A 12233-nucleotide genomic window follows, 5' to 3' on the forward strand; every position below is an offset into this window, starting at 1 on the left:
TATATACATATATTAATTTGATTTATATGCCGCTCTTCTCCAGAGACTCAGGGCGGCTTACAATGCGTTAAGCATATACAAAAGGATGAAGGCTATTGCTGAGCACATTGTAAGCCGCCCTGAGTCTTCGGAGAAGGGCGGCATATAAATCAAATTAAAAAAAAAAAAAAAAAAAGCAATAGCCTTCATCCTTTTGTATATTTATACAAAGTCAGCTTACTGCCCCCACAAACCGGGTCCTCAATTTACCTACCTTAGGAAGGATGGAAGGCTGAATCAACCTTGAGCCTGGGGAGATTCGAACTTACAGTAATTGCAGACAGCTGGTGTTAAATTACAGAGCTCTGTCTGTTGAGCTATCCAGCTATCTTATTATATTAATTATATTTTGTTTTGTTTTTTAAAAAATTCTGTTCTGCCCAACTCCCAGTAATTCTCGGCTCAGTATAAAACGTTTTAGTGAAGAAGACAGACGCTTGTTTACAAATGCCAGGCGCGTCTTTAATTGCCAAGGTCCAGCCAATGTCATCGTTCCAACTGATTTTATTGTTTGCCTGTGTCTCCCTTAAAGGCAGAGTTATTTGTTACTTCTAAATAACACAATGACGGATTCGATTCACCCTTTCGGAGGTCTGGTTCCGAGGTATTCAAAGATTTCTTTCTATGTTGCCGCAGCGCTGCATCTATAGTCTGTGAATGGAAGATACTTTAGTTTCCCCCCAAAAATAACTTGAACACTGAAAATTTCAGATTCACCAAAAATATGAATATGGTGAACATGGTTGTTGTTGTTGTTTTTATGAAAAAAAACTTGTTTGGTTTTCTTCTTATCCACTCTTTGAGGAGATATAAAACCATCTGGAAAATGGAATTTATCTTCCCTTTGGATAAATGCAGCAGTTGGAATGTCTTGCCTTTTTATTGTATTATTTTTTAAAATTGATCAATACAAAATATAGCTATGGGGCATTCATTGCCCGCCAAAAAAACCAGACGAAAGGATGTTTTTTTCTCCCCCATGCCATCACTCTGCTAAAAACTAATTTCCACAACACTGTCAAACTATCTAGCAGGGCTGCATTACTATTATGCTTCTCATCTTTCCTATTTCTTTATCCTCTTATGACTATAACTTTGGGGGGGGGGGTTGTATCTTACGATTTATATTGTTTTGTTTAGAATCCTAGTATGAGTTATGCTGATTGCTTATCTAGCATCCTGTGACTATCACTTATGATTATGATGAATGCATTTTATGATGATTACGATCGTGATTTAATCACTCGTTGCTTGTATGTACACTGAGAGCTTATGCACCGGAGGCAAATTCTTTGTGTGTACGATCACACTTGGCCAATAAAGAATTCTATTCTAATTAACTTGAAAAACAACACTGTTAACATTGATCTGTTAAAATAATGTGGGGTTTGAAATATGCATTGGCTATTAAATCTCTTTGGAAGCCTTTTATCATGTGCATATACTGTACATATCATTTCTTTTTTCCCAGAAATGGCATTTGTGTATTAACAATAAATGCAAAGGAAGATACCAATTTGTGGATATATCTTTGAAGCTATTAATTTTCACAGGTCTGATAGTAATGGGCTTTGTGATTATTCTCCATCCCATCTTAAATTTTGTTGTTGTTGTTAGTTGTGAAGTTGTGTCTGACCCATCGCGACTCCATGGACAACGTTCCTCCAGGCCTTCCTGTCCTCTACTATCCTCTGGAGTCCATTTAAGCTCACACTGACTGCTTCAGGGACTCCATCCAGCCACCTCCTTCTCTGCTGTCCCCTTCTTCTTTTGCCCTCCATCGTTCCCAGCATGAGGCTCTTCTCCAGGGAGTCCTTCCTTCTCATTAGGTGGCCAAAGGATTTGAGTTTCCTCTTCAGGATCTGGCCTTCTAAAGAGCAGTCAGGGTTGATCTCCTCTAGGACTGACCGGTTGGATGGCCTTGCAGTCCAAGGGACTCGCAGGAGTCTTCTCCAGCACCAGAGTTCAAAGGCCTCCATTCTTTGGCGCTCAGCCTTCCTTATGGTCCTACTTTCACAGCCATCCATTGCAACAGGGAACACCATAGCCTTGATTATACGCACTTTTGTTGGCAGGGTGATGTCTCTGCTTTTTAGTATGCTGTCTAGATTTGCCATAGCTTTCCTCCCCAGGAGCAAGCGTCTTTTAGTTTCTTGGCTGCAGTCCCCATCTGCAGTGATCTTGGAGCCCAGGATAATTAAAATCTCACAAACAAACCTATTTGCAAGGGGAAAGGTTTCTGGTTGTTTTTCTCCAGTCTAGGAGGTATTTATTATAGGTGAGGGAGTCAGGGAATTCCTTCGCCTCCCAAAAAATGACACCCTTGGGTGTTGTAGTCTTTAACAAATTTGGACTTCGTCCATTGTATACGTTGTAAGATCTCACTGCATCAGTGATTGAGACATCTCTGGCGAACCTCAGAGCGAAAGGAGGATTCAATTTGTGCTTTCAGGCAGTTTTTACAGTAGCTGTTCCATGAAAACTGCATCCTTCGAACGCCTGGTTGTCAGAACACAGAGTGTGAAGCCCAGACTGCTTACTTGGCAGTGTAATAGAGATCTAAAAGCTCAGGAAAAGTGATCTGACTTTAAGCTGCGTGTGAATCAGGTCCTGGTTGACTTGGGACAATAAAAAATGTCCGATTAAACTCTTCTTGTTGTTGTTAGTCGCAAAGTTGTGTCCCACCCATCGCGACCCCATGGACAACGGTCCTTCAGGTCTTCCTGTCATCTACCATCCTCTGGAGTCCATTTAAGCTCACGCCGACTGCTTCAGTGACTCCATCCAGCCACCTCCTTCTCTGCCGTCCCCTTCTTCTTCTTTTGCCCTCCATCGTTCCCAGCATTGGGCTCTTCTCTGGTGAGTCCTTCCTTCTCCTTAGGTGGCCAAAGTATTTGAGTTTCATCTTCAGGATCTGGCCTTCTCAAGAGCAGTCAGGGTTGATCTCCTTGAGGACTGACCGGTTGGATGGCCTTGCAGTCCAAGGGACTCGCAGGAGTCTTCTCCAGCACCAGAGTTCAAAGGCCTCCATTCTTTGGCGCTCAGCCTTCCTTATGGTCCAACTTTCACAGCCATCCATTGCAACTGGGAAAACCAGAGCCTTGACTATACGCTCTTTTGTGGGCGATCTCATAAATAGATTTTGTCTTTGATGATCTGTCCCTAATGGAGCCTTAGGGATTAATAATTACACAATGAGGCACTGAAGGATTTTTTTTTTCAGGATCAGGCCTTGCCACCCATATTACTTTGGTGATAAACCATGACTGTCTCTAAATGTTGGCTTACATGCTAACAATACAGAAATTAGGTGGAGGAAGAAGGTCTTCAGCACAAGGATAGTTTAATGAGAAAATAGTGGGATCCTTGGTGTTCAGTGAGCTTTGGGTTTTTCTTGCAAACGTTTCCTTACCCAACTAGGTAACGTCATCCGTGCTAGAGGGGAGGGGAGTTTGCAGAGTGGAGGAAGAAGAAGAGGAGGATTCTTGAGTCTCTTGTGGTTTTTCTTGCAGACATTTTGTTACCCAACTAGGTAACATTGTCAGTGCACCAATGAGAGAAGTCATACTTGGTGTTTTCAAGAGGACATCCCTATCTTAGCGATTAATCTTCATTCCCGTTGGCGATCAACCAGTCTTCACCCCAGCTTACCTTCTAGAGGTTTTGTCATATCCCTCACCTTCCCCGATCGTTGAGCTTGGAGGCTGGGGCTGATGGGGATTTGTGTCCCAACAGCAACTGCAGGGAAGCTGGTTAAAAGACAGTGGGTGTCAAAAGATAGGATGGTGATAGGATGATCACCATGTCAGGATGATAGGATGGTGTTCATTACCTAGGGTGCGGTAGGCAGAACCTGCTGAGCAGGCCAATCTCTGGATGACTTCACCTGGGATGTAACCCTGATCCTCCTGCTTCTCAGGTTCTGATCGCCGTCCTGTCGCAGCCACCTTTTCCGCTGAACTGGGATAAATGGAGACAGGAGGCAAGATGCTGCTTTTCTTTCGGAAAAGGAAGGCGAGCAGCGAAGCCCGAAAACGTCTGGAATACCAAATGTGTCTTGTAAGTCATGGGAAGACACCTAGGTCCTGAATATCTGGCCCCACCGCTCTATCAGGAACCCTTGCTTGGGTTGTAAGATGGGTCGACGTTCCTCAGTAGCTTCCTGAAGGACCAAACTAGAAGAAGTCTTCTCTCATCCTGGTCCTTTGAGGTAGGATAGAGTCCAGTTGACCACTGCTCCCTCTTAAGTTACAACGTCCCCCCATCCTTGTGATGGCTAGACTTCTTCATCTCCCATCATAGCTCCGTAGATGTTAACAGTCCCATGTCTTCAAAGACACCACGGATTTGCTAACGAAGTAGGGTTTGTTTACGAGAGACGCCAAGTGAACCACCGAAGAACAAAAGTTCAGTTCTCCACACTTGGGGAAACTCAATAGGAGTCACCAATATTGCTCAGTTCCCCCTCTTTTCTTAGCCGGTTTTTACTTTAGTTCAGTAGACGATAAAGATGAAGGCTAATTTGAGGAAATGGTGTGATTTCCCCCCCTGATTTTACAGCCAGTAAAACTCATCTGCTCGTTTTTCAACAGGCCAAAGAAGCTGGAGCAGATGATATCCTCGATATCTCCAAGTGTGAACTTTCTGAGGTAAATTCTCTCCCATTTCTGGTTCCTGGTGGGGTTAATTGCCCGAACGATGGCAATTCATAGTAGGGGGACTTTGTAGTTATACTTTGGAAGGCTTAATATTCGTCTTTCTTTTTCAGTTGAGCCTGATTTTAGATACCGAGGGGCAGAAACATGACCACCTCAGAGTATTCTACAGTATTCTACATCTGTTCTGACCTAGGCTTCCTTAGAACGTATACATACGGCTGTGAATTATTGCCCTTCCCAGTCCGAAAGGCTCATCAAAGAGTCTTGAAGGGGGGTGTTTACAAACACCCACCTTATCTCCCTTGGAATGCTGCCAGAGAACTAATTGCCACATGCAGGGCAAGGCCAAATTTAGCACAGAATCAAACAGAGCTTTTCCAGCGCTTTTACCGAGCAGATGAACTAATTGCTTCCTGCAAAAGCTCACATCCTATTTGCTTCTCTTTTATGTCTTATGGGAGGGGCCAATCGTCTCCAAGCCTTACTCCCAAGTCGACCCTGTTTCCTTAATTGTTCCTGTCTCCTGGCAGCTCTGCGCATGCGCACACTGGGAACAGGCTCCCGCTGTTCTTCTGCCTCGCTGATGTCAGACTCCGGAAGCAGCAAAAAACTGCCAGATGGCCTTGGCCCCCTCTCTGCCTCCGATGTAGAGCTCTCATCCGAGCCTTCCCCAGACTTCTCCAGGACTGGCCCATGTTCTTCCCCAGCCTCCTCACTGTCCGATTCTCCTGCCAGATCTGCTGGCCACTGGTGGGCCACAACATCTCCCCCATTAAATCAAACCTTGGTGTTGTGAGAGGGGGGCCAAGGCCATTTGATAGTTCTTTGCTGCCTCCAAAGTCTCTGGAGTCTGAGGTAGAAGAACAGCATTGGGCCACAACAACATCGAGGTTTGCTCCCGGTACAGGTAGTCCTCGACTTACGACCACAGAATTTCCGTTGCTGAGCAAGGCGGCTGTTAAGCGACTGATTTTATGACCTTTTCCATGGTGGTTAAAACGAACCACTGCAGATGTTCAGTGAATTCAGGGGTTGTTAAGCCAATCTGGCTTCCTTCATTGAATTTGCTCGTCGGAAGCCATCGGGGAGGATTGCAAACAGGGGTCGCCATGACCCCCAGGAGGCTGCAATCTTTGTCAAGGCACCCTCAAATTTTGACCATGGCACTGTGAGGACGCTGCAGTGATTTGTAAATATAAGGACCAGTTCTAAGTCGTAACTTCGAACAGCTGCTAAGCAAACGGTCATAAGTCTAGGGCTACCCACACAGCGGCAGGTTCGTCTTCTGAAAATAATCCCCTCAGCGAATTTTGCTACCAATATGTGAAAACAGCCAATTGCCAATATGCAAAAGAAACCCGACTTGACATCTGATGAGAATCAACTGGCAGATTTAAAGCAAAAGATCCTTGATGCTGAATTGGAGATTTCCACATAAGGAAATGCCACACAGGTTGCATTTCGAACCCAGGAAAAAAATTGTTTTAAATTAGGCCGGATCTTCTCATGCCTGTTGTCTGAACTGGCCCAGAACGTTATTCGAATGCTTCCTTAATGGTTCTGATGGCTTCTGTCTCACCAAAAATTGTCTTTCTCTTTCTTTTTAGCTTCCCTATGGTGCCTTTGCAACCTGCCGAGTGTTGCAAAAGAAGGTAAGGAAGATGGAATTTTAGCACAAGATCCAAGATGCAATGTTGTTGTTAGTTGCAAAGTCGTATCCGACCCATCGCAACCCCATGGACAACGTTCCTCCAGGCCTTCCTGTCCTCTACCATTCCCCGGAGACCATTTAAGGTCACGCCAACTGCTTCAGTGACTCCATCCAGCCACCTCCTTCTCTGTCGTCCCCTTCTTCTTTTGCCCTCCATCCTTCCCAGCATGAGGCTCTTCTCCAGGGAGTCCTTCCTTCTCATTAGGTGGCCAAAGGATTTGAGTTCCATCTTCTCCAACTTTCATAAATATGCAAAGCCATCTTGAATGTCCAAAAAGCTAATAGTTTTCATTTTAAAGAGGACTGTTCAGAGTCACTAGGAGGAATTTCATGAAATACCTTGAATTTCATTAAACGCTTCTAGATGGGGACAACAGAAAATTCCCTTGAGGGCCAGAAATGTGTTCCTCAAATTCTCAAAACTGTGAGAGTCGGGTTTTGTTCAATGTTTTATCCACTCTTCCCGTTGTTTGCATTTATATTCAGGCTTCTCTTCGATCCGATATATTTCGTATCTCAAACTCTTCCGTCAAATTCTTTCATTTGTACTTTCAGATAACTCAGTTTAACTATTCTCTCCTTGCCGGGTCAGCTGTGAAACAACCTTCTCTGTCATTTTTTCTTTCAGGTGCTGATCGTTCACACGAATTTTTTGACGTCCCTCGTCCCCAAATCCTGCAGCCTCTCTAATCTTGTAACAGTAAAGGTGATTCACAGTTCTTTTCATCAACTGTTGTGTTGTGGCCCGCCAGCAGAGCTGACAGCAGATTCGGACAGTGAGAAGGTTGGGGAGGAACATGGGCCAGTCGTGGAGTCTGGGGAAGGCTTTGATGAGGGCTCTGCGTCAGAGGCAGAGAGGGGGCCAGGGCCGTTATCAGCTGCCTTCGGAGTCAGACATCAGTGGGGCAGATGAACAGATGAATCGCTGATGTTAGACTCCGGAGAGTTCGGAGGCAGCAAAGAACTACCAGATGGCCCCTGGCCTCCTCTCTGCCTCCGACGCAGAGCCCTCATCTGGGCCTTCCCCAGACTCCAGGACTGGCCCATGTTCTTCCTCAGCCTCATCGCTGTCCGACTCCACTGCCAGCTCCGCAGGCTGCTGGCGGACCACAATAGCTAGCCAGAAGATTACTGGAGTTGAATAACCTCTTGAGAAGCACCCTTGGGAGTGGATGGTTATGGATCCCTTTATTCTTCTCTTCCAGGTTTTAGATCTCCATGACAACCAGCTGACCTCCCTTCCCGCTGATATTGGCCAGTTGACTTCTCTTCAGGTAACAGAAATGCTGGATGCTCGGGAATCTCTTGGCAGTTTCAGGACCCAACGTGGTCCTTTCGCTCTCTTTCGATGTGGTTTCACATTTGCACATTTGACTGAGGTTTTGCAGATCGCGCAGGGTAGACTCGACACGCCAGGTTCAAGACGTGCATTTTTGCCCCTTTTGTTTCTGTCCTTGGTAAGGGACGCAGTGGCTCAGCGGCTAAGACACTGAGCTTGTCGATCGAATAGGTCGGCAGTTCAGCGATTCGAATCCCTTGCGCCGCGTAACGGGGTGAGCTCCCGTTTACTTGTCCCAGCTTCTGCCAACCTAGCAGTTCGAAAGCACTTAAAAAATGCAAGTAGAAAAATAGGGACCACCTTTGGTGGGAAGGGAACAGCGTTCCGTGCGCCTTTGGCGTTGAGTCATGCCGGCCACATGACCACGGAGACGTCTTCGGACAGCGCTGGCTCTTCGGCTTTGAAACGGAGATGAGCACCGCCCCCTAGAGTCAGGAACGACTAGCACATATGTGCGAGGGGAACCTTTACCTTTACCTTACTGTCCTTGGTAGGTTTTGAACGTAGAAAAGAATATTTTAAAAGCTCTTCCGGACTCCATCGGGGATCTCGCTCAGCTTCAGACGCTGAATTTGAAAGGTATGGCAAAACTCTGTCTGCGTGAATCTGGAAAGAACAGCGGCTCTGGTTTTTAATATATGTTTTTTTGCAGGGGGGTGGAGATGCAAGAAACAGCAGATTGAACTGAAAGTTTGCTGAAAATGGCTCGGTTTTCCGGTTTAAAATTTTAGAAGAGGATGCGGCAACCTTGAGTTTTGCATCCAAGGGATATAATCACCGGGTTTCTGTACAATAATCAAGCATAATTTAGCCACGCAGGGATAAATTTTGCTTTGGAATCCTAATAAGGAGTTCCAAAATTGATTTTTTCCCCCCCGAATGAAGGCAGATATATGTGTCCCAGGATCCAATCTTGGTCGGTCACCAGGATTTCAGTTTTGATTTTTGTTGCACATTAATGATAGAATTTAATTTAATTTAGAATTAAATTAAATTTAATTAATTTAATTTAATTTAAATTTGATTAATTTAGAATTTACATTCACAACTTCTGGAGGCAAGTTGTTCCACTGATGAATTGTTCTAACTGTCAGGAAATTTCTCCTTAGTTCTAAGTTGCTTATCTTCTTGGTTAGTTTCCACCCATTGCTTCATGTTCTACCCTCAGGTGCTGTGGAGAATAGCTTGACTGCCTCTTCTTTGGGGCAGACCCTGAGATATTGGAAGACTGCTATCATGTCTCCCCTAGTCCTTCTTTTCATTAAACTAGACATACCCAGTTCCTGCAACCGTTCTTCATATGTTTTAGCCTCCAGTCCCCTAATAACGATCAATCAGTACAAAGTGCAGTTAATATAGAACTAAGGCTGAAGGCCTCCAGAGGGCAGCTTAGTATAAGCAAACCCCTGTATCTCAGTGCATGAATATTGTAAGTGTTAAGATCTCTGTTGATTATGAGAAAAACTAAAATTAAAACGCAGGTCATTTTTGACTCGGCAACTATTGGTTGAACAATAGTTTGAAGTGGCAGCCATCGAATTCGAACAGATTCTTCGGCCCTGACCTTAACAAATGTTTTTTACTTTCCGCTTTCTGGTTTTCCTTGCAGGGAACAAGATCAAGAAACTGCCTTCCACTTTGGAGGGCCTGCGGAGTTTACGAACGTTGGACATCAGTGAAAATTCGGTGCAGGAGTTGCCGCAGACGCTGGCTCACATCCGAACCTTGGAGGTAGCGTTATAAATATCGGCATTTGGCTTTTTAGAATAGAATAGAATAGAATAGAATAGAATAGAATAGAATAGAATAGAATAGAATAGAATAGAATAGAATAGAATAGAATAGAATAGAATAGAATAGAATAGAAGAATAGAGAAGAATAGAATAGAGAAGAATGGAATGGAATGGAATGGAATAGAATAGAATAGAGAAGAATGGAATGGAATGGAATGGAATGGAATGGAATTCTTTATTGGCCAAGTATTTATTTATTTATTTATTTATTTATTTATTTATTTATTTATTTATTTATTATATTTCTATACCGCCTTTCTCCCGTAGGACTCAAGGCGGTGTACAGTCAAGAAAAATATAGACACACAAACATCATAAAATTGCTAATTAAAATTATTACTTAGTTTGGTCAATTAAATAAAACCCAGAATTAGATAACATTTAAAAAATCATTCACATGTTCGTATGTTTAGCCCCGCCTGTTGGAACATCAGGGTCTTGAGGGCACGGCGGAAAGCACGGAGATCAAGGATATTCCGTATCTCTGGGGGCAGTTCATTCCAAAGGGTTGGAGCCCCCACAGAGAAGGCCCTCCCCCTGGGAGTCGCCAGTCGACATAATTTGATTGGACACACAAGGAATTTGTCAGTACATATGCTCTCAGTGTACATAAAAGAAAATTTGTCAAGAATCATAAGGTACAACACTTAATGATAATCATAGGGAACAAATAAGCAATCAAATTATATTAGGAAACAATATCAATATAAATCTTAAGGATACCAGCAACAAGATTACAGCCATACAGTCAAAAGTGGGAGGAGATGGGCGATGGGAACGATGAGAAGATTAATAGTAGTGCAGACTTAATGAATAGTTTGACAGTGTTGAGGGAATTATTTGTTTAGCAGAGTGATGGCGTTCGGGGAAAAAATGCAGATTTAATGCGGATTAAAGGCAGCTGCGGGATGTGTGTTCCTCTCTTGCAGACCTTGTCCCTGGATGCGACAGCGATGATTTACCCTCCAAATGAGGTTTGCAGCGCAGGCACCGAGGCCATCCAGCGGTTCCTCTGTGAAAGTGAGCATTTCTGTCCTAACTCGAGGACTATCTGTACACAGGCAGTCCTCAGCTTACAATAGTCCGTTTCAGTGACCGTTCAAAGTTACAACGGCCACTGAAATAAAAGTGATTTATGACCGCGACATCCTTTCGGTCATGTGATCAAAATTTGCACGCTTGGCAACTGACTCGTATTTATGACAGTTGCGGTATTCCGGGGTTAGGCGACCCCTTTTTTGTGACCTTCCGACAAGCAGGGTCCACGAGGAAGCCAGATTCACCGGACAACTGCAGCAAGGAAGGTCATAAAACGGGGGTGGCTGGGGAAACTCACGGAATAACTCCTGCTTAGCAACGAAAATCTGGGGCTCCGTTGTTGGCGTAAATCGAGGACTGCCTGCATTGTGATATTGTGATGTGTGGGTTTCCTTCCAGAAGTGGGCATAGAGTACAACCCTCCCTCTCAGTACTTACTCCCTGTGTTGGAAAGCGACGGAGGAGAGATATCGGCGGACGGTATCCGGAGGACAGCTGGCAAATACATGGAAGAGGAAGCTGAGTGGCAAGTGAGTGTTAACTCTTCCCAAAAATACAAGAATCTCTTTTTAGGAGATTTTTTTTTCTAAACTCGCAGGAACCCGTTTTCTGGACTGGCCTCCGACCAGGGTGTTTCCCCGCAGAGCTGATGTAGAACTTCCACTTTTAGAGGAAGTCTACCCCAAAAAATGGACGTAGGTGGCTCAGTGGCTAAGACGCTGAGCTTGTCGATCGAAAGGGTCGGCAGTTCGGTGGTTTGAATCCCGAGTGCCGCGTAACGGGGTGAGCTCCCGTGACTTGTCCCAGCTTCTGCCAACCTAGCAGTTCGAAAGCACTTAAAAAAATGCAAGTAGAAAAATAGGGACCACCTTTGGTGGGAAGGGAACAGCATTCCGTGCGCCTTTGGCGTTGAGTCGTGCCGGCCACATGACCACAGAGACGTCTTCGGACAGCGCTGGCTCTTCGGCTTTAAAACGGAGATGAGCACCGCCCCCTAGAGTCGGGAACAACTAGCACATATATGTGAGGGGAACCTTTCCCTTTACCTTTTTACCCCAAAAACCAGTTGCTAGGCAGGGACACAAAGGATAGCAACCCCTTCCCTCGAATTCTGTTCCCAAGAGAACAATGGGAGAAAACGATAAAAGTCATTATGGTTAATTGCATGGTCAACCAGATGTTTAGATTGAATTTGGCATTTTTGTCTACCTACTCAGTCCTTCGCAAGAACTTGGGGTAGACAGATGTTGCACTTTGATGGTGTTCAAGGACTGGCTGTAGGATGTAAGCTGTTTCAAGCCAAGCTGCCTTTTGTAATGGACCGATGGGGATTTTGTCAATGCCACAGTGTCCGGTGTTGTTATTATGGTTAGTTGCACAGTCAGCCAGATGTTTAGATCTGGGATAGGGAGATGTCGTTATTTGATGGCATTCAAGGTATCTTCCCAGGATGTAAGCTGTTCCAAGCCAAGCTTCCTTTTGCAATTGACTTATAGGAAGTTTGTCAATGCCGGCAGTCAATTGCAAAATTATTATTTATGAAACTTGCATGCCTGCCACCGGTGTCCCAATGGCTTTTGGTGGCTCACAACAATCAACAAGGCCGAGGTGAATAGCCAGGTCTTCCAAAGAAAAGCAAAATCACATCATGTTT

The 12233-nt window shown here is 44.6% G+C and overlaps 1 protein-coding gene across 4 annotated transcripts in view; it reads left to right on the top strand.

The window, feature by feature from the left end:
- LRSAM1 (leucine rich repeat and sterile alpha motif containing 1) overlaps positions 1 to 12233 on the top strand; it is a 28745-nt gene that overhangs the window by 1115 nt on the left and 15397 nt on the right. For 2 of the 4 annotated variants that reach the window (XM_034404388.3, XM_087879959.1), the window contains exons 3-12: positions 572 to 643; positions 3959 to 4098; positions 4632 to 4688; positions 6305 to 6349; positions 7037 to 7114; positions 7614 to 7682; positions 8242 to 8326; positions 9357 to 9478; positions 10471 to 10561; positions 10979 to 11109. In XM_034404388.3, the coding sequence (XP_034260279.2) occupies positions 4009 to 4098; positions 4632 to 4688; positions 6305 to 6349; positions 7037 to 7114; positions 7614 to 7682; positions 8242 to 8326; positions 9357 to 9478; positions 10471 to 10561; positions 10979 to 11109 (768 nt within the window). In that variant the 5' untranslated portion in view covers positions 572 to 643; positions 3959 to 4008. The remainder of the gene's footprint in view (positions 1 to 571; positions 644 to 3958; positions 4099 to 4631; positions 4689 to 6304; positions 6350 to 7036; positions 7115 to 7613; positions 7683 to 8241; positions 8327 to 9356; positions 9479 to 10470; positions 10562 to 10978; positions 11110 to 12233) is intronic. The other 2 variants (XM_034404387.3, XM_034404389.3) reach the window with 1 other exon arrangement.

The sequence above is a fragment of the Pantherophis guttatus genome, chromosome 16 (genome assembly GCF_059756535.1).
Source record: "Pantherophis guttatus breed Tessera chromosome 16, ASM5975653v1, whole genome shotgun sequence".
Classification (NCBI taxonomy): Eukaryota; Metazoa; Chordata; class Lepidosauria; order Squamata; family Colubridae; genus Pantherophis; species Pantherophis guttatus.